General features: G+C 34.5%; 1 protein-coding gene across 2 annotated transcripts in view; it reads right to left on the bottom strand.

The window, feature by feature from the left end:
* Apoltp (Apolipoprotein lipid transfer particle) overlaps positions 1-24,172 on the bottom strand; it is a 327,278-nt gene that overhangs the window by 232,915 nt on the left and 70,191 nt on the right. For both annotated transcript variants that reach the window (XM_070106619.1, XM_070106620.1), the window contains 2 exons: positions 5,645-5,804; positions 5,345-5,588 (listed from right to left, as the gene is read on the bottom strand). In XM_070106619.1, coding sequence (XP_069962720.1) covers positions 5,345-5,588; positions 5,645-5,804 — 404 coding nt within the window. The remainder of the gene's footprint in view (positions 1-5,344; positions 5,589-5,644; positions 5,805-24,172) is intronic.

The raw sequence follows: 24,172 nt of genomic DNA, 5'->3' as shown, positions 1-24,172 counted from the left end.
TTATATTATATATAAATCTCCGATTTTCTTTATTTTCACTGTTGTTAAGTATATATTAGAGGACTATTCTGAAAAATTACGAGCTCTCAGATTGAGGTGTCGACACAATTTCACGATGTAAGCAGGGGCGGGCTGGCAACAGTTCGCTCCAGTTGGTGAGGTGAGACAGTGTGGTATCTGGCTTAGGTCAGACTTCCTATCTCGGTGTTCGTTGCTTCTCGATAGCACAGCATTCAGATAGCCAGTCTTACTATGGTTGGGGGTATCAAGGTGTCATGCGACCCATGCCGATGATGAACCTGGCTGGCGGTCCTGAAATAGCTCATTCTCGAACGAAGCTTGCGGATACCTGGCGTCCTCCGTAATAAGATAGCCTTACCTGCGTAGCTTTCGAGCTATGCGCAAGCGGATATACTTTCCCCTAATATATATGAGCCGAATCAACAAAATTAAAAATACAAATTCAAAGGAGTCCGGAGCTCCCAGAAAAGAACAGCGTTTTGGCGATAAGGCAAGCAGTAGCAAAGGGGCAGAAGGTAAGGCTGGCTCCAAAAAAGTTACAGCACCTGAGGCAGCCAGTAGCAAAAGTGCTACTGCTACTAGTACGTCAGCTCAATAATGGCCGGTCTTAGGATCGAAGACCCAGCGAAGTTGACGTATGAGGAGAAGCGACGTGCTGCATAACTGCTGAGTAAGGTAGAGCTGCAACTGCCAACAAGAACCCGCATTATCATTGCTGTGCTGGATGAGGAAGATCCCGAAGAAAAAATTCCCAGAACCCAATGGAAATGGGTGCCAGCCGCACTGACGAATGTGGCGCTGGACGTTCTGTTAAGCAATCCAGATCCGCCCCCGTCATTTACGGATGTCTGATGGTACGACGAGAGATCCGTTCAGCTATATACGGCCGTAATAGCCAAGGTAGGGGATGTCGAAGACCCCGCAGGAAATTTTGGTGTGAAGACGAAACGGGCCACATACAGACTCTCTAAACTATACACTGAGAGTGAGCTTTTGAGCGACTCTCAACAAGACGCAGAGAAGACAATAATTAATTATCCAAATTATTTGAGGAACCAAAAGAGTGAGGGGACTGTGGTCCTACCAAGCTTTTTAATTGAATGAAATGTACTGGAAAAAATTTGAATAATTGGTTTTATGGGAAGCATGTGATATGCGGACAACTATGTATTTATTTCTTTTCAGTGTCTCTTAGCTTTTTAATAAAAGGCAAGATTCCGTAATAAGAGATATCTAAAAAATCGGTTATATGGGAGATATGTTACATAGTTGTCCGAGCTGACCCATTCCGACAAATGATCAATAGAAGATCAAAATGCACTTATGTATTAATATTCATTAAGATATCTCAAAAACTGACGAAGCAATTTTTATAATTCCTAAAAGATAAACCCTGCCTTAAATCGCTACCTCGAAACCAGTTTTAGACCTGTAGTTTGTTAAGCAAAGTTGTTCAGCATGATTCGTAGATCATATACCGCTTTCGTCATTTTATAGGAAAAGATCGACCCGCTCTAATATACATATGTAATTAATGTAAGAATTTCAAACTACCGGTTGGCTTTATAACGTACATGTCGATCAATATGTAAGATATCTTGACAAAATTAAACGCACGTATGATATTGAATAGACTATATTTTAATGCCCAAAATGTGACAGTTTTACTTTCCATCTAATATAAATAGATGGACAATTTTTTGTTAAAATAAGGTTATTTAGAGCTTAATATTAATAAACTTAGTCTACACCTCTCACCACCCTTTAAACCCCACTCATCATCGGGTTAATATTTTCCTCAGATATCCCACTTTGGTTGAGTTTATATCACATATATCTCGCTTAAGTTGTATGCACGTTGAATTTTTCCGACGGATGTTTTCGCGCAAACGCCTCAAAACGCTCACATAATACTCTTTATTGACCGTCTGTCCCGTTAGAACGAATTCATTATGAACCAAACCTCGAATATCGAAAAAAAACAATGTCCGGAAACTTTCTTGTTTCATACAACATGTTGCTACAGAGTATAATGAACGATTTTAGGACCAAAAACTCGTTCAATACCGCCGATTAACCACCGTATTCGCCGGGTTTGGCCCCATGCGACTTTTTTTGTTTCCAAAACTCAAGTTACCACTCTGTGGAGCCAGTTTTGACTCGATTGAGCTCGTAGAAGAAAATTCGCAGAGGAAACTGAAGGTTTTTCTTTTTATTTACTATTTCGGGAAACTTTTTGGTCTTAATGTATGTTTGTTCACACAATTAGCACAACTAACAAAATATGTATATAAACAACAAAGTTGCCACAGCTAGCAAAATATACAAGAACGAATTCTACAACTCTTATAATTTCATATAAATATTCAATAAAACTCGTATTTAATTGTAATAGGAGTATTATAAAAACCTGCAATTTGAAACAAGCTAAGATTATGAGCAAGAGGATAAATGAATTAGAAACCAAGATTGGTCCCCACAGCGAAAGCGCTAATCCAAATACCTTTGTTCACTTCACAGAAGCAGACCAAGTCGAAATGAGTAGATTACCTGATAGTATGAAGAATCTCCCGACATTCAAAGAAGACACGATCCAATTCATCTCTTAGATCCACAAAGTCGAATCTGTTTTACTAGACTACGAAGAAGTAAGAACGAAGCCACTTTATAAAGCCAGCTTACGGCATATTAGGCAAAAAGTGAAAGGTCCTGCGGATATGGCCTTAATTTCATATAATATATTTTATGACGACTGGGGAGCAATCAAGAACTGTTTGTGACTGCAGTATGCAGGCAAACGTGACTTTGAAGTTTGAACTGGGATCTTTATCTCCAAAACACTTTAGCGTAAAATAGTTCTACTCAAGAATTAATCACCAATTATCGCTTATAATCAACAAAATAAAGGGGTAGGACTATTCCAACGAAACAAGTAATATGCTACTGGAAACTAATAGAAACAGGGCCCTTGAAGAATTCATCAGAGACGCAAACAGTGAATTGTCTAGGATGCTAGTCATCCTACGACACAAGAACCTACCCGAAACATATGCTTCCTGTGTCGAAATACAAAACTTTACCTTAGAAACTATTCAATCTATCTAAGGAATAAAGGTAGCTCACGAAACAAAAACAAATATTTGTACCAAGGGAAATAAATGCTGTCGAAAAAATATAATTTATAATATTATAATAAATTTTATGACAGACGGCTGTCTAGATAAATAAATATCTGAAAGTCTTCCGTCCAAACTCTTACAGTGGGACAATCGACACAACCGTATTAGCAAAAATAAGAACAACAAGTGAAGAACCGAGCTATTCAAAACCCTGCCAGTCAGAAAAACCTCAAATAGTCTGTATAACTCCCTATTGTGTATTGTTTAAAAAAACACAGGTCCATCAATGGAAAACAAGTATGGAGTTGTCGTCGATTTTAAACGACTAAATATAACAATACCTGACTCCTACCTAATAACTGATATAAACAACACTTTCGCTATCTTAGGCGAATGTAAGTCTTTTACTACACTCGAACTTACATCCGGATTCTACCAAATGAGAATGAAGGAAAGGGACATAGAAAATACAGTCTTTTCACTGCCACTGGTAAATACTAATCTACTAGGTTGCCGTTCGGCCTTAAAAATTAATGAAAATCATCTAGGTTTTCTTAGTGAAACTTATAGAGCATCCTTTTCTGGAAATAATATATCGTAATGCCAAAAAGTATTTAAAATGAGTCAATACTCTTCCTAGCCTTTTTATACCCAATATAACGATTTGAAACTTTCGGTTGCCTTTATACCATATATATTAGTCAATATGTATGATAAGATATCAAAATTAAGCGAACGTTAATGTTCAACCGATTATAGTTTAATGCAAAAAATGGGTAAAATAGATAAACGAATTACTCCAGATAATACATACTATGTACATGTGATGAGTTACGTTGATTTAGCAGAATCTTTATAAAATGGGGTGGGAACATGTTTCTGAATATACTTGAGTAATGTCACAAGTTAAAGCAAGCAGTCCAGAGCTTATGCTATCCCAAATATACCGATTTCCGACTCTCCATCTGAGTTTAATTCGTTTATGTTTGTCAATATAACAATGCATTAAATTCAGTCTCTTTGTTTGAGTTTATATCACATATATCTCATTTAAGTTAGTAATGTTGATTTTACCCACATATGCTGGTTAAGTGAGTCTACCACCTAAAATATTATTTAATAAGATACCAAGCATGACTCTAATCATGTAAATTAATGTTGAATTCTTTCGTTAGATTCCTTAATATAAAGTATTGCTAACGCCTGAAGGTAATTCCCCGGCTTAGATTTTTGCGAGAGAATAAAAATTCCGAACTTAGCCCTTCCTTACTTTTTTGAAATAGTTATTTATTCGTTTATAACGATTGTATATCTATGTTATGAGATGTGGTTTGCTGTGTCATAATTTTCAAATTTTGAAACAATCTTCAAATTTTAATGAATTTTTATACATTTTATACATTTTTTCATTCATAAATCATATTTTTAATCTTTTGAGCAGCTTACTATAATATAATTTATTTATACCTTAGCCACAGGAAAGCTTGGTCGGAGACTTCTGTTAGAGTTACAGATATTATCAGGACGACGAAACGACGTCTGTCCGTTCAGACGTCTCTCCGTCCATGCAAGCGATCACTAATTTAGAATCCGATCTTTTAAGTTGGATTAAACTGGACACAGTATGCTGAATTTGTCCAAAATCGGTTCAGTAGGTTAGAAATTTACCTTGGACAAACAACGTGACAAATAATTTGTATATGTTTTTGTATACATATAAATGTTATAACCGTGAACTTTGCCGTGTGCTTTGTTTTGGAACTCATTGATGGTTAATAACACGAAGAAATTTTAAATACGAGGTGTGTTCAAATTAACAGGAATTTTCGTTTTTAAAAAAATATTTATTTATTTGTCTACATTATTGTTGTCGCTTTCAAAATAGTCCCTATTCGATATTATGCACGTATTCCAGCGCTTCATCCAATCGTCGAAACACTTCTCAAACTCGCTTTTCGGATTTGCTTTAGCTCTTTCAGCGATGCGCTTCTAATGTCATCTATACTTATAAAACGTCAGCCCTTAAAGGTTGTCTTTATTTTTGTAAATGTAAAATAATTTAGACACTGTTTAATTAAAAACTAAATAGCTTGTTTACGTTCGATATTTTTTTAGATATAAAACTGATACTTTAGGGGTCGTTTGTCCCTAAAAATAAACTTATAAAGAATTAAGTTCAGTTCATACAATTTTAAATTACTTACTTTCCTTTCTCACATATACTTGTTGAACGTCCAAGAAGCTGTGTCAAAGCTTCATAGTCAAGTTGCTTAATTGTATGCAGGAAATTAGTGAAGACACCTAAAAAATTTCGTTTAATATATGGGAATCCACGAATACACATTTCCTTTAGCAGATCCCGTGCTAATTTAATTTCAGTAGGGGTTGGCTTTGTAGAAGGAGTGTGGTCAAAAAGCAGTGTTGAACGTCGTTCCACAATGTTATCCTCTAGCAATATAGCAAAAATTAATGCAACAATTATTAACAAAAATTATTTTGCTTACGCTCAATTAAGAAATCTCCTTTGTTGTAGTTTTCTTCCCCTTGCAGTACAAGCCGAGACTCTACTCTGGTAATAGCACCAGTGTGATTGTTTGAAAAAATAACTAGTTGATGCTGTTCACGACAAATAATTTCATCATACATATTATTGTTGATTACCATCTGTAAGAAATGTGCATTTTACTCTTAAAGTTTTGACAATTCTCATGCGGGAAATAGTAAGATGTAATTGATTATGAATTATGATTGATAAATAACATGTAGGCATGTACATATGTCTATATATCCAAAGAAATACTTTATCCGGTTCCGTAGGTTCGTTCGTCTGTGCAAGCTGTAACTTGAGTAAAAATTGAGATATCGTAACGAACGCCATTAAAGGAAAACCTCTAAAGTGCCATAACTAAGTACCAAACTAAGACACAAAACAGTAATTTGGCACAGGGTCTCGAGTAGCAAATGGCATCTGTGGACTAAAAAGTTTGAAAAAATGGACTTGGCCCCGCCCTCTAAGAGGTTAAATGCACATATCTCCCAAACAACTTCAGATACAATCACCAAATTCATTCAGGACGAATCCCTTAAGCACCCCTACCGACACTGTTTAAAGGTAGGAAATCGGAAGATAACCCTGCCCATCCCCAATATAACAGTTCTGTTAAAAACTACTAAAAGCGTGATAAATCAATAAATCAATACGACAAAGATATTAAATTTAACATCCCAGATGGTACGAAAGACTTTCCAGGATTCAGAATTAAAATAGGACGATGGGCGTGGCACCGCACCGCACATCTCAGGCCTACTTATCAAAAATCAACCAAATTTGGCATGTGATATTATCTTGATGTTCTTATGTTTCAGTGTACAAATGACACAATTTTAAATTTCATCAGATTCTTTTATATTCCAGAATTCAAATAAACCAAAAGTATATGCATTGGGATAAAACTTTGCCCGAATAGTGCGCTTAAAGTAGGCCACCTTATGACCAATAACTGTCAAAATCGGGCAAAAATAGGTCAAGCCCCCAAACCGAATATGTGGACCCCAGTTTCTACAGCGAATATTTTATCGAAAATATCGGTCAATCTGTGAGATATGTTATTGAAATTCCGAGCCAAAAAAGGGTTGAATCGGATGAAATCTTACCCGCCATACACCTAATACAAAGATTATCGAACTTCCAGTTTGCTTTATATCTTATACTTGTATATCGGCCAATATGTGAGTTATTTTAATGAAAACGAGAGAGCGTATTTTACTAGTATCAGAGAATGTAAATGAATAGAGAATGAGCACATGTTAAATGAAATCTTTTTGAGTACTAATTTGTAGTTCCAGATGAGGGAACATCGAAAAATATAACTTCGAAAAAGAAAAATACACCACGCAATGTGCGAAATGCTATAAATAGACACAACGAATATTCCTATATGAAAAATCGTTGCGCATACCTATTTAGATTTATGTTTTCAATTTCTATAATATGACAAACTTATAATTATGAAAAGCCTTCTGAATTAAAAATCTGTATTATCGGTAAAAGCCCCAGAATTCATAATAAAATAAACATTTAATAGGCAATTTTTCCAACTTATGTTTGTGCGTTGCGTGAGCAATTGGTTATTGAGCAAAGGATAACAATAAAACGATGGCTAAGCGGCCGCGTTTCCACTTTTGTGGTGGCTCGTAAGCGGGAAGGGGTTAAGCACAATCCGAATACGAGCACATAAGTTCAAATCTTAAACAAAACTCATGTAAATTAAATTTATTTTAATGTTTTTGGAGTCTCAGCATATCACAATTCAATTACATTAATAGCATATTTTACTTCCTGAGATAATTAAAATATTTCAGTAAAATATGTTCATATGTTTGGGTTTATTGCATATTCCCTTATTATGCGTATTTACACAAATGTGATAATCACACATACATTCATAAGTACACGTACGCTGATGCTTGCTTCTTCTTGCCCCGCACAAGCAATGACTTTTGTCAGCACTTTCTGCTTTTTGCGAGAAGCAAGTTGAACGGACACAAGCAGGAAGGGGTCAGGGGCGCCACATAATTATATCAGATATATATTTTATTTATCGAATTTATTTTAAAAACGATTATAGGTATGAATTTATTGGTATTTATATTTTTACGTGTCTATTAATTATATTACGTCAATAAGTCATTAATGCATTAGTATTTTTCAGTACAAATTAAGCAACATATTAATATAGGTATTATGAGCCCTCACTTGACACGCCTCTGTGCATGGTGGCAAGCCAACGAAATAACGGCGAGTTCGCGCGGACATTGTGTTATTGAAAAAAACCAAATGACGACTTTGTCGACAAACATACATATATACATATGAGCTCGCATACATATTAACGCCGAATTTTACGCATCGTGGCGGAGTTGACAAAATTTGTTTCAATGGACAATTTTGCGACAATGTCGATCGGCTATGTTGTCTCGTTTGTCCTTTTTGCAGGGCTTTGCAGGTAATGGATGGTAGGATTTTCAGCGGTCCAAATTGTAATATTGAAATTTTGGTGATCTTCAATTTTACCACATACTTCATTTAAATTAATTTTTGTTTGTATCCTCCGCATTTGCGTAGGAATTCTATATGAAAACCAAATGTGGTTTACCAGGCGCACAGAAAAAATAGACCGGCGCAGAGTTATGAATGAACGCACTTTGCTTTGAAGCAGACGCACGTTCTTTATGAATGAATTTGTTGTCGTTGTAATATGAAATACTTAGAAAATAAGCCGCGAGTTCCCTTGAATATTATTGGCCGATGATGGTGCGTGTACGTTTTTTTGTCACTTGCGCGAATGTTTGATTTTTTGCGTAAGACATATTGAGGGACATACATATGTACATATGTGTACATATATGCAAATATATTTGGACATGCGAATGAAGGAAGGCAATTTCAATAATATTTACATATAGACATATGAACATTGAAGCAAATAAACAACAATAGCTGTTTGAGTTCGCAGATTAGACAACTTGGTTTGATTTTTGTCTGTGGTGCTGCTTGTATAGCAAACTTGTTTATTGCAACGTGAAATATTTTGCCTAAGTTCAAATCCTATCAGATATTTTTTTATACTATTTTTTTTTTTTATAATCCTTTTTTATTAAATGATATTTTTTAATTCTATTTTCATATTATTTCCCTCATTATTTATATTTTCTTGTCGGAAGTCAATTAGTCAATTACTTTCGTTTTTATTATTTCAATTTTTGTTTATGCGCATATCAAAGAACATCTGTGCATATATGTATATGTGTATACATTTTGCTTATAGAGTGGTGTAGTTCGTTGCGTACCCTGATAGGTGTGGTGACATTTTATTTTCGAACTTGCGGGTTTTCGATGTTCCTTCATCGTAATTAACATTTTAGAACAGCTAACATTTGCTCCTTCTCTATTCATTTACGTTCTCTGCTTTTATTGAACTATTATTTATTATTATTTTTAAATTATTTTATGTTAATTCATTTTTACTTTCTTGTGAGTTATTAATAATAATTTAAACATATTTTGATATATTTCTTAAAATAATTCAAGTGCTTGACACCATTATGGAGTCATAAAAGTACAGAATTGTGTTTTGCCGTCGGCATTTTCATATCATGTGTAAAAATATTTGTAAATTTGTCTACAAACAACATATGTATCTAGATATGAACATTCATTACTTCATGTGAAATCTCCGTTGACACGGTCAACCAATGATCGAAGCTCAAGTTCTTTGCTTTTATGTCAAAGAGTCAATCTGTCGAAGGACTGACGCGACGACAAAGCGTCACAACATTGTGTTGTTGGTAGAAAATCCCAGACGTGCCGAAAAATAAACGAACTCTCGCCGATTGTCGCCGCTTCCCTTGCCGCTCAAACAGCTTTGCCCTCAAATCATTGTAAATATGTATTTTTATATAATATATGAGCATGCATACATATTGACGCAGATTTTTGCGAGTCCCGGAAAAATATTTTAGAATTGTGAAATATGTATTTTAAATCGACAAGAGCTTTGTTGCCACTTTTGTCACTTTTTTCTGTGTTTTCTGTGTTTGCAGGGTTGTCACTTTTCCCTTCTAGAGGGAACATCAGAAGGATGTTCAATTTATAATTTCTAGCTTTTGCCATCGTCGCGAAAAGACGCTTGTGGGCTAACGCATGCTCGGGGAGATGTGTAAGGCGTTTACTTTTATGAATGAAACGACTTAGCTTATGGATTGTACGCCAGCGTTCATGAATGAAAATGTTGTTGGTGTGTGATTTACTACAAATTCAGGATTTGTCAATTTGGCTGCCATATTGATTTCTGGTGCTGATGCTTTTGAGACAATTGTTGTTTTTGTACAACAATGTTTGTATTTTGCCTATTGGCTGACGTACTTACATTTGTACGCTTAAATGTATGTGGATATGTGTATGCATTACTTATTTTGCGCGGTCATACGCATATTTGTACATACATACTTACATATAGGGCAGTGCGCTCACATGTTTTTATTGATAATTGATAATATATTATTACAAGTATATTATATAATATAACATATTGATGTACATACATATGTACATACATAAATTATTAAATCTGTAACAACTGAAATTAGAAAATTATGAAAATAGTAAAATATCATTTCTTGCATAATCTTTCACATTTTATCAATGTAGCATTTGTGCAAAAAAATCATATTTTATCAATTTTTCATCGTAAAAATCGTTTATATGGCAAAAAATAATCATGCATATGTGAAGTGGAATTTGTATTTTTTGTTTTCACATTCATTTCATTTCATTTTTTTCTTTGTGTTGGGAGATAAGTAATTTGTCAGAGAACGCTGTTATAAATTCTCATTTCTGTTAAATAACAGCAAATATTACAAAAAATGGTGAACTCCTTGATCTCAAATTTTCAGCCAACCAATCGAGCATCATACAAAATTCACTTTGCACCTTCTCGTTCATTTAAGTTCTCTGATTGGCATATATTACTATTTAAATATATTAAGATTTTTAAGATATTATGTTAGTATGTTATATACGTATGTATGTATGTATGTAGTAAAACATAGCAGATACATATACATATATACATATGTACTTATATGAAATCATTTCATATTATCAAACATAAGCAATATTTAAAAAAGCAACTGCAAATATTCCTTTGAAGTAGTATATTTTAATTAAAATGTAATACATTTTTCATGATATCATAGATATTCAGAAAAGGAATTTCATATCTACGAATATGATTGCATATAAACATATAAAAATATAAGCTAACATGCGGCTGTAATATCAATGCAAACTTCTGAGCATAATTTTCATACAATGCTCAGTTCTGTTCACGCGCCACTGTTAAAATTTCTCCTTCCGAGCTAGCTGTGGTGAAACACGCTCATCGTATTTTGTTAGGTTTTGACAATTCATACGCTGGTCCGTAGTTGGACCTTCTCTGTATTTTACGTTCTCTGATTCGTACACATGTAAATATGTCACCCGCAAAAACAACAAACATTGTTCTACAAAAACAACAATCGTCACAAGTCAATATGTCAGCCGAATAGGCGAAGTCCAAATTTAGTGTAAATCAAACAACAACAACATTTTCATTCATGAGCGCAGGTGTACTTTCAACAAGCACCCTCGCTTCATTCATAAAAACAGACACCCTCTCATCTCCTAGAGCATGCGTTTGCCTACAAGCTTCTTTTCGCGACGATGGCGAACCCCGCAAACCCACAAAACACAGAAAATATTGACAAAACTGGCAACAAAGCTTTTGTCGATTTAAAATATTTTACAATTTTAAAATATTTTTCAATTTTAAAACATTTTTCAATTTTAAAATATTTTTCCGTGCCTCATAAAAATCTGTGTCAATATGTATGCATGCTCATATATAAACATACATATTTACGATGATTTGTAGGCAAAGCTGTTAGATCGGCAAGGGAAGCGGTGACAATCGGCGGCCGTTCGTTATTTTTTTTCGACTTAGTTCGGATTTTCTACCAACAACACAATGTTGTGACGCTTTGTCGTCGCGTCAGTCCTTCGACACAGTGACTCTTTGACAAGAAAACAAAAAACATAAGCTTCGGCCATTGGTTGTCCGTGGCAACGAAAATTTCGCATGAAACAAGGAGTGTACATACTTACACACATATGTTGCATGTAGCCACATTAATAATTATAATGGGTACTTTCATATTTGTTTACATGCACACATAATTATACATATATTATGTATAAGAATATTTGCGACCGCTTGGTCTTTTCTTATGTCTTATGTCAAGTAAGAGGTGTACAAAATCAAACCCAGAAATCTGACTGAACTGAAGCAGTCCATTAAATAAATAATTGAGGCAACCTCGAATTAGGTGTCGCATATGCGTGGTTGAGCATGGGAGAATAATTAATTATTTAAATAAAATAAAATTTTCTATACAATAACAAAATTTAATGTAATGCATTGACTAAAAAAAAACTTATTACGGTTTAATTATGTAGCACGATTCGTTAGCCACCCTGTATAGGAAGAATATCTTCAAATTGTATCCAAAGTCGTTTGCGCATTGTAAATATACGAATCTGTAAGCGTACATTTCTTAACATAACATTGTGAACCTTCTCTATAATCTACATTCTCTGCCCTAATCATGATTTTCGTTATCCTAACATACTTTGTGTCGAATGTGTCGTTCTGTATGTGAGTTATATATTAATACAATTACTTGAAAATATCTTCTCAAGTATACCTGAGCAATGTCTAAATTAATGCAATCGCCCCGTTATAACATATGCAATGATTTCCGACTTTCCACCTGACTTTAAACCGTACAGGTAGGTCAAAATGTTTGATATTTTAATGAAATATATGGAAAAATTTCTTTGAAAGTTATGAACCACTGAATATCAATGTAATTGGTCTAGACTATAGACCTTGGCTTAACCCTCATATCCCTAATATACAGAATTTCGATCCTCTGGTTGACGATTTCCAAATCAACTCAATATATTAAATTTAGCCTCTTCGATTGACTTTAAGGATGATTTGGATTTGATCCCTTCAAATTGCCAGGGTATGAAATGTTCGGTTACACCAGTTAATATCGTTTACACGATATGAGTTATTAAAGATATACTTTCGACTGCAACAAAATGTGTACTCTTGATATTCTTAAGACTGACTTGTTACATAGGTCTTACTGATATTTATACTAACTAGTGTGTTTACTCATTACTAGTTGATAGTTTGTTTACATTTACATAACATATTGTTTGTTTTGATACATTTCCTTTGTTCTAAGATTAGGTTGTTTTGATGTATTTTGTTTAATGTTGTTTTGATACATTATCTTCATTCAAAGATAAGGTTGTTTTGATATAAATATTTTGTTAGTTATACTAATAACACCTTTAAATAATTAATAGTTTTAATTTTTGCAGATTGCGAAAGAGCATTTACTTGGCTCAACCATAATCCGTCGTAGTTTTTTATACTTTCGCAGTTTGGAACATAAAGTTATTGGTGTTATGAGCTATAAGACTATAAGAAGACGAATAATTTTCGCCTGACTGATAAACTTTTATCTATACTAACCAGAGAGATAATAAAGAAAAGTTTTGCTAAAGTATGTTAGTTACATTACATTGTTACATTAGTACCATATATCCAATATTATACGTTCAGTTAATTTTGCTAAGATATTTTACATATTTTCCCATATATACGGTATTAGTCCATCGGAAGATTGAATATCCTATAATACGTAGGCAGATGGGAGATAGGTGTCGTGTTGATGCGGTTTTATCTATTTTTGGCATTACTACCTATTAACAGAAACAGATGTTTTCTGAGTTTCATTAAAGTAATTCACATACCATCAGCAATATATAATGAAAGAGAAAAGTCAACCGGACGTTTAAAAACCCTGATATTAACTGTATGAGGGCTAGAGCAAGTTTTCAGCTTGGATAAAATTCCATTTTATCCTGATATATTAATTAACGCTTGATTTGTATATTGGAAAGTGAAAAAATCAGATGAAATTTTAAGTTGTGTTACAGTGGAAGTAAGCGTGCTTGTATCCTCCATTTAAGATGGAAATGTTAAAATAATCCTACGTACAAAATTGGGTTGAAATTGATCTAGTAGGTCCGGAGATATGTCATTTCACCTAAATGGGACGCCCATCGTTCAATTGTACACCTGCTCCTATAAAGCTTTCTTGTGCAATCTAGATGTAAAATTTAATGTCTCTGACGCATAATAAATGAATGTCAGTTTTATCGCACTTTTAATAGTTTGTATTAAAACAGTTATATAGGGAGTGGGTGTGGTTATCATCCGACTTTACCTATTTTCACGCTATTGCAAGAAGTGTTGAAATGATTTGTCCTGTGCAGTAATAGATGCACCTCATCATTGCGATTCGTTGTATTAAAACACAGTTTTGTATATTAATTTGCGGTTTAGTTATGGCAATTATTAGTTTCCGATTACTGGCGTTTTGTGGGAGTTGAAGTGGTGCGATTACGCCCATCCATGAACTCGTCCGTCCGATTTGATTAAGGAACACGTGTACAAGCTTTCATGACGATATCTCAATTTTTACTCATGCTACAGCTTGCACGGACGGACGGACATATAGTCATCCGGATTTCAACCAGGCTTGTCATCCCGTTCATCAATACATATTATAAAACAAAGTCGCTTTCTCTGTCCCTATGTATGCTTAAATCTTTAAAACTACGCAACGTATTTTGATGCGGTTTTTTTTTAATAGATAGAGTGATTGAAGTGGAAGGTTTATACCTATGTATAAAAAGATCCATTAAATAGTAGAGAAATTCTGTTATTTTTGAGGTTTCGGAGGCCGCGGTTCTTCCTATAGCACTTTGAATTTAGCAGCGATCGGGCGCGTTTATTATCGGAGCTCTCTAGCGAGGAAAACAACAATACTTAATAAAAACGTGCTTTTCAACGCGACAACAATTGTATGACAGCAGTTTTAAAACATAAATGATATTCTATTCTAAAGTTAATTTAGATTAAATTGCACTTATAGTAATTATAATATCGGACCACTGCCACGCCCACAAAACGCCATTAATCAAAAACAAATAAATTGCCATAACTAAGCTCCGAAATAAGAAACAAGACTGTTATTTGGTACACAGGATCACATTAGGGAGGGGCATCTGCAGTTAGAATTTGTTTTTTAAAGTAAGCGTGGTCCCATCTCTAATAGGTTTAATGTGCATATCTCCTAAACCGCTAACGTTATAATAACAAAATTCACCGGAAGCAAATGTTTTTAGCACTTCTATTGACGGTATGAAAATAGTTGAAATCGGGTGGACACTCCGCCCACTCCTCATATAACGGTACTGTTAAAAACTACTAAAAGCGGACAAATCAAGCACGAAACATGCCAGAGACATTAAATTTTATTTCAGGGATGGTATAAGATGACTTTATAGGAACCGCGTTCAAAATTAGACAGTGGGCGTGGCACAGCCCAATTTTAGGTGAATACCCATATCTTGGGATTTGCTTAACCGATTTCAACCAAATTCGGTGCATAAAATTCTTTTCATATTTCTATGTTATAGTGCGAAAATGGGCGAAATCGGACTACAACCACGCCTATTTCCCATAGAACACCATTTTCAATTCCATCTGATTCTTTCACTTTCCACTATGCATATCAAGAAACAATGATTATATCGGGGTAAAACTTTGCGTAAATAATACGTTTAAAGTATGCCACCTTGTGACCAAAAATTGTCTAAATCGAACCAAAACGGGCGTAATCGGACCACTGCCACGCCCACAAAACGCCATTAATCTAAAACAAATAAATTGTCATAACTAAGCTCCGCAATAAGATATATATAACCTAATAGGTTTAATGTGCATATCTCCTAAACTACTAAAGCTATAATAACAAAATTCACTGGAAGCAAATGTTTTTAGCACCTCTACCTACGGTGTGAAAATGGGTGAAATCGGGTGACAACCCCGCCCACTCCCATTTAACGGTACTGTTAAAAACTACTACAAGCGCGATAAATCAAGCACTAAACACGCCAGAGACATTAATTTTATCTCAGGGATGTTATGAGATGACTTTATAGGAACCCCGTTCAAAATTATACAGTGGGCGTGACACCGCCCAATTTTAGGTGAAAACCCATATCTTGGGATCTTTTTAACCGATTTCAATCAAATTTGGTACATAACATTTTTTTTATATTTCTATGTTATGGAAATCGGATTACAGCCACGCCTATTTTCCATATGACACCATTTTAAATTCCACTTGATTCTTTCACTTTCCACTATGCACATCAAGCAACAATGATTATATCGGCGTAAAACTTTGCGTGAATAAAGTATGCCACCTGTGACCAAAAATTCTCTAAATCGAACCAAAACTGTTCAAGCCCCTAGGTACTGAATATATGGACCCCAGTACCTATAGTTGACTTTTTACCGTAAATATGGGCCATTGTGTAAGATATATAATTGAAATTCATATAATAGAGTAAATAAATGAAACTATCGATAATAGTATGTCTTTGTTTCAAAAATGGGTTGAATCGGATCAATAGTTCTTGTAGCTCTCATATATCTAATATAAATATTTTTGAACTTCCGCGTGACTTTTTACCGCATATGTGAGTTATCTCAATGAGAGAGCGTGTTTTACTCATAACAATATCAAATCGGGTGAAAATTTTCCTTAGCCCCCATGTAACTAATATCAGGATTTTCGAACATTCGTCTGACTTTACTCCATTTGATTGGTTGGTGATGGTATGTGAGGTACCTTAATGAAACAGTGGGAGCATTTTATTAGTCTGTGGCATGTTAGTAGTATGTAGTATTAGAAAAAATTAATAAAATCGGGTTAATACTACTCTCAAATTCCATATACTACTTATAATGCTTTTCGTTATTCTAACCAGTTTTATGCCGAATATGTCGGTCAGTGAGTATTAATATTTTTTTTATACTCTCGCAACCTGTTGCTACAGAGTATAATAGTTTTGTTCACCTAACGGTTGTTTGTATCACCTAAAACTAATCGAGTTAGATATAGGGTTATATATATATAAATGATCAGGATGAAGAGACGAGTTGAAATCCGGGTGACTGTCTGTCCGTCCGTCCGTGCAAGCTCTAACTTGAGTAAAAATTAAGATATCTTTATGAAACTTGGTAGACATGTTTCTTGGTACAGTAAGACGGTTGGTACTGCAGATGGGCGTAATCGGACCACTGCCACGCCCACAAAACGCCATTAATCAAAAACAAATAACTTGCCATAACTAAGCTCCGCAATAAGATACAAGACTGTTATTTGGTACACAGGATCACATTAGGGAGGGGCATCTGCAGTTAAAACTTTTTTTTAAAAAGTGGGCGTGGTCCCGACTCTAATAGGTTTAATGTGCATATCTCCTAAACCGCTAACGCTTTAATAACAAAATTCACTAAAAGCAAATGTTTTTAGCACTTCTAATGACGGTGTGAAAATAGTTGAAATCGGGTGGCAACTCCGCCCACTCCCCATATAACGGTACTGTTAAAAACTACTAAAAGCGCGATAAATCAAGCACTAAACACGCCAGAGACATTAAACTTTATCTCTGAGATGGTATAAATTGGCTTTATAGGAACCGCGTTCAAAATTAGTCAGTGGGCGTGGCACAGCCCACTTTTAGGTGGAAACCCATATCTTGAGATCTGCTCAACCGATTTCAACCAAATTCGGTGCATAAAATTCTTTTCATATTTCTATGTCATAGTGCGAAAATGGGCGAAATCGGACCACAACCACGCTTACTTCCCATGTAACACAATTTTCAATTCCATCTGATTCTTTCACTTTCCACTATGCAAATCAGGTAACAATGATTATATCGGGGTAAAACTTTGCGTGAATAATGCAATTAAAGTATACCACCTTGCGACCAAAAATTGTCTAAATCGAACCAAAACTGTTCAACGAGTATACCATTTGACTTTGCGAGAGTATAAAATGTTCAGTTACATCCGAACTTAGCCCTTCCTTACTTGTTTATATATAAAATTGCTTCAAAATATGTTCTCGAGTATAGCTGAGCAATGTCAAAATTAATATATTTCTCTATCCCCAATATATATATGATTTCCGTCTTTCCACCTGACTTTACACCGTTCCGGTTGATCAACGTGATATTTTAACGAAATTAAGTGGAAAAGATTTCTTAAAAATTATGTGGTTTGCCGCTGAATTAGAATGAAATTAGTATATACTAAGTCTAAACCTCACACCTTCATATAACGAATTCCGATTCTCTGGTTTACGTTTGCCACCTAAGCTTATAATATAAAATTTAGCCACTTTGGTGGACTTAATATCACATTCATACTTATATATATCTCACTTCAAGCAATAACACTGAGACTAAGTATGGCCTTTAATATAAGTCAAGAATGTACCAAATTTGATTGTAATTTAATCACGATATCATTTAATAATGGATGTTTAATTCAATATTTTTTAATATACGGTTTGGAGGAATTTTCTGGTCTTTGATTTTCCCAGCTCACATGTACTACTTATGGTATAATTTTTTTCGTCAATTTGATAATTTAATGAAATTAAATGGACAGTTTTTCTTAAAAATAATGTATATCGCTACATAGGAATGATGAATGAAATTGGTCTAGCCTTATAACCCTAATATACTGATTTCCGCTCCTCTGGTACAGCAGCAACCTCATATACCCCACATATTAAATCTAACCCCTTTGGTTCAGTTTATGTCACATATACCATGTTTGAGTTAAATAGCTTCTTTTTATAAAAGTTAACATTTCGGAGAAAAAAATAGTATTGACACAAAATAAATCTATGATCAATAACATAAGTTAATAAGATACCAAATAATAATCGAGTAATGAACGTTGAATTCTTTCGCAACATTTTTATACTTTCGCAACATGTTGCAACAGAGTATAGTTTTGTTCACCAAAGAGTTGTTTGCATCACCTAAAGTGATAGATATAGATTTCTATATACATATATTTCTTCTAATATTTGGTGATAATCAGTGGTTAGGTATATTTTCTCAGCCATCATGTTGAACTTATTATAAAATATACCAGAAAACCCACTCAATAGACAAATTGAAAACCAAAGGCAGTCCCAACGAATCCGATTAACAAGAGAAAATAATGTTATAGAAAATGATTATAGTGGCAATTTAACATATTTCAAAAACATTTATTTCCAAAATATAAATAAGGGCCCTACTGAAATATGTATTTGCTGCGGCGGCTTATGGTTTTCACACCAAGTTCGCAAATTAAATTTCGAAACTATTGCGCAAGGTCACCCGAATGCTGCATCCGCCTTCTTTTTAATGCAAAAATTCCTTCAGAAGATGGAAATTACAATTTTTGTGCTACTTACAAAAATGCGATTGTTAAAAAGAACGTTCCAAAAATATGTTTAGCTAACGGTCTAGACTTTCCTGAAATACCGGATTGTTTGAAAGGTTTAACCCCAATTGAAGAACGTCTCATAATGTCTAGATTGCCTTTTATGACAATCCGTCGATTAGGATATCAAGGTCAGAGTTTGCTCAAAGGTGCTGTTGTTAATATACCAATTTCTGTTAACAATATTGTGACATCTCTACCAAGGTCCTTTGATGAGGCTCATGTTATACAAATTCACTTAAGAAGGCGTTTGGAATACAATCATGATTACATGATCGATACCATACGCCCCGCAAATATTATGGAAGCTTTGCAGTTCTTAGTGAATACCCCTCTGTATCGTGAGCACAATATACATATTAATGAAAACTGGATTTCAGAATTTAATAACCAAGAAGAAGTTCTGTTTGTTGCATCTGCAGAGGATTCCCGATTGGTTCAATCTTTTCATGCGGCACAAACTTCTCATGATAATCCCTCAGGTAATAATATTCCCACGGGTCTTTTACCTTCAGAGCTAAATCCAGGCGGTCAAGAAACTCTTTTGGACAATATTCCTGTAGAAAACTTAGACTATAACCGTTTAGTTATAGCGCCAGGTGAAGGACAAAGACCAATTGACATAACTCAAGATAATAATTCAGAAGAGTTGTCATTTGGAACAATATACGTTGGGTAGAAGCGTACAGCGTGTACCATTCCAAAGTTATTCTATGATTACAAAAAATTAAGAACAGTACATCCATTTGCCTTAGAAAGTTTTCAGGTCGCAACCGAGTTACGGCCCAAAATCTTTTGAACGAAAACTTTGTTCAAAACTTAATTTAACACGATAATGGTTACAAGGTTTTGAAAGGCGTTAGATACTCACCAGCGCACTGGGAAGCTGAGAAGAAAAAGGCAATCACTATGATTCGCCAATTTGGGCTTCCAACTTTCTTTATCTTTTTATCGGCTGAAGAATCTCAGTGGGTTGAGCTTTTGGTCATCCTCTCTAAAACTGTTGATTCTAAAGATATTTCGGAAGAGGAAGCCAACAGTTTAACAACCCAAGATAGATATCGCTTAACTCGGTCAGACGCGGTTACCTGTGCTAGATATTTTGACTACCGCTGTCGACAAATTCTTAAGCTTTTCAAAGATTACGCCGGCATTTTTGGAGAGCATTTTGTTACAAATTTCTACTGGAGTGGAGTTTCAACAGAGAGGTTCCCCGCATGTACATAGCCTGTATTGGCTTAATAATGCTCCCAGGATCAACCTTCAAAATCCTCAGACATTCCCTGATGTCACTAGTTTTATTAACAATTATATTTCTACCGATGATTCGATCATCCACTTAGAAAATTATTTGGGTTATCAAAAGCATAACCACAGTCCGTCTTGTACTAGGTAAATAAGATGACAACAGTTTTGTCGTTTTGGTATACCATATCCACCAATGACTTCAACGCAAATACTGTTACCTCTTACAGAAACAAGTCAAAACTCAGAAAGACACAAGGAAAACTTTTTCAAAATTCAAAACGTTTTAAATTCAAATATGACTACAGAAGACATTTCTAATTTAAACGATTTTGAACACTTCCTGTCTGATAGTAGAATAAATATGTCTTTTGATGACTATTTGTTAGCCCTTAGGTCAAGTTTAACAAAACCCAAATTTTTTTTAAAAAGAAAATTACAGGATCGTTTTATAAACCCTTATAATCCTTTGATTTTGGAACTCCATAGAGCAAATATGGATATCCATTATATACTGGATGCATATGCTTGCTGTTCATATATAATTAATTATATTAACAAGTCTAACAGGGGAATTTCTAGGCTCTTAAACGAAGCTATATCAGAGGTAAATGCTTGAAACTATACTATTAAGCAAAAACTTAAACATATAGGTCACAAATTTATATCAGGCACAGAAATATCTGCACAAGAAGCAGTATATTGCTGCATTGGGCTCCATCTTTCGGAAGCAAGTAATGCAGAAATATTTAAAAATACCTCTCGACCTGATTAACGTGTTCGAATGGTAAAACCTAGAGCGGAACTTCAGAACCTTCCTTCAGGTTCGACTGAAATATTCGTAGCCGGTATTTTAGACCGTTATGTTCAAAGATCCGATCAGTTAGAAACTCTTTGTTTAGCTGATTTTGCATCTAGATATAAAGAGTAATTGCTTCATGCGAAATTTCACGTTTTTTTGCTTTCATTTCAGAGAATCAATGTGTCGAAGCCAGATTTATAGTAAATCACACAACAACAACATTTTCATTCATGAACGCAGGCTTACTCTTAACAAGCGAAGTTGACTCATTCATAAAAGTAAACGCCATACCATACACATCTTCCCGAGCATGTGTTTGCCCACAAGCGTCTTTTCGCGACGATGGCAAAAGCTAAAAATCATAAATTGAACAACTTTCTGATGTTCCTTCTTGAAAGGAAAAGTGTCAACCCGGCAAACACAGAAAAAAGTGACAAAAATGGCAACATAGCTCTTGTCGATTTAAAATATTTTACAATTTTAAAATATTTTTATATGGCTCGCAAAAATCTGCGTCGATATACATATATGCATGCTCATACATAAACATACATATTTACAATGGTTTACCGGCAAAGCTGTTAGAGCGGCAAGGGAAGCGGTGACAATCGGCAATCGTTCGTTTGTTGTTTCCGACACAGCTCGGGTTTTCTACCAACAACACAATGTTGTGACGCTTTGTCGTCGCGTGAGTCGCTATAGCAATTAGGCTGTCATATTGACATGTGTGTGTGCTGCTTATGCTACTTGAGACGATTGTTGTTTTTGTAGAACAATGTTTGTAATTTTTGCCGGTGACGTATTTACATGTGTACACATATGTGTACGTAGGTTTGTGTATGCATTATTTGTTCGGCACATATGTATAGAGCATTACAAAAACGACATGCAAACGCAGCGCAAAAAATTTGAGACGATGTAATAAAAGTTTCACTTTAAAAAAGAAATATAATTTGGATATATGTATAAGAATCTCTACAAAAATTTATGTTTAATATTGTAAATATTATATACAAATTAATATAATAATATTATATCATTTTTAAAGTTGTTAATATTTATTATTTTTAAGCTAAACATGTATAATAATATCGATATAATAAATAAAAATGTTATTCATTGTCCAAAAACGATTTCTTTTCATACTTCTCAATACAGTTGTAATGCATTCTATTTAAAATCAATTATAAGCGTATAAAAAAAGCACAAGAACGATTTCTCATAACTTGAGTAAATTTAGTTTACAAATTGCTCTAATTATTTTCACTGTCAGTGGAAAGTAAATAACTAAGGCAACAGTTCCTACTTCTAATTATTAAAATATAAAAAGCAGTCTCAAACGAATATACCATTTAACTTTGCGAGAGTATAAAATGTTCGGTTACATTCGAACTTAGCTCTTCCCTACTTGTTTTTTCTTTAAATTGTCACTGACTATTAATATTTAAAGAATAATAAAATAAACAAAATAGTAATAATACTCAGATCGTGGTTGCTAAAAGACGTCGGTAAAGTTGGTTACTAAATAACATAATGGTTAAAGAAAGAGCGATTCTGTCACCAACTAACGAACAAGTAGGTAAGGTAAATAACTTGATTCGTTCAAAGACTGCGCCAACGAAAATATACTACTCGGTCGATACTGTTCTCGATCGGAAGAAGCTGTTCATTTTCCTACAGATTTTCTAAACTCTTTGAACTCCTTCTCACAAAATGGTGTTGAAAGTAGGTTGTCCTGTTATATTATTAAGAAACACGAATCCACCAAACTTTGCATTGGCACTCGTTGGGTGGTTAAATCACTGAAAACTTTCATAATGGAGTGCAAAATACTCACAGGATGTGGTACCGGAGAAGATGTATTGATTCCCCGAATCCCTCTGATACCATCGATTTACCCTTCCAATTTAAACGTTTACAGTTTCAGGTAAAGACATCTTTAGCAATGATCATTAATAAATCCCAGGGTCAAACCATCAAAGTTGCAGGCTTAAATTTAAGAGTTGACTGTTTTTCACATGGCCAACTGTACTTGTATGTCGCTCTTTCAAGAGTAACCTCTAGAGAAAACATGTTTGTATCGCTAATGACAAGAAAACTGTGAACGTTGTATATTTTAAAAATAAAATAAATAGGTAAAAATGTACAAAGTAAAAATGTAGTGTATAAATTTAGATATTCCAATGTAGCAGGAAATTTCCATGGTATAGGGAAAGGAGAATTGTTTTACTCCAAATTTAACGGGCCAGGGGCAGTAATGAATAAATCAACACTACTGGATCGATTTTAATAATTTTTTCGGTGAGTGACATAGGATATATATTTTATACTCGTTGGCAGCCGGAGCAGGCCGCTATGTTTTTATAAACAACGTTCACAGTTTTTCTGTAGCGTGTTTAGTATCAGTATTGCACCCGTTCGAAGCCCGGGCGGGTCGCTAGTTTATATACATATATTATACCATAGTTGAAAACCAAGGCAAAACTTTATTCCAATATCTTCAAATTTCTGTATTGCAAGAAGTCACAACTCAGGAACCATTTGACCAGCTTCAGCCAAATTTGGTGCATAATATAAGCCTGTTATTCTTTTAGTACAGTGCGAAAATAGGTCACATCTAACAACAACCACGCCTTTGCACAAACTGGCGTTATCGATCAGTATAAAAGATACCTTACGATAAAGAAGCGAACGCATAATATTAGATATAGATACTTTAAATTAATGTCCAAAAAGTTAAAACGGACTTTTAGGGTTTTTAAATACGCTGTGAAAATGGGTTAACTCAGATAATAACCACGCCCACTCCAATATCACGGTTAAGTTGTATACTATTAAATTGGCATCCCACCAGCATCAAATTTTACAGACAAGATGGTAGGGAAGAGGTTTACAGGAAGCGGTGTAAAAATTGGAAAATTTAACCTTTAGGTGAAATT

This window comes from Bactrocera oleae, chromosome 3 (genome assembly GCF_042242935.1).
Source record: "Bactrocera oleae isolate idBacOlea1 chromosome 3, idBacOlea1, whole genome shotgun sequence".
Taxonomy (NCBI): Eukaryota; Metazoa; Arthropoda; class Insecta; order Diptera; family Tephritidae; genus Bactrocera; species Bactrocera oleae.
This window is presented reverse-complemented; position numbering and strand designations above follow the sequence as displayed.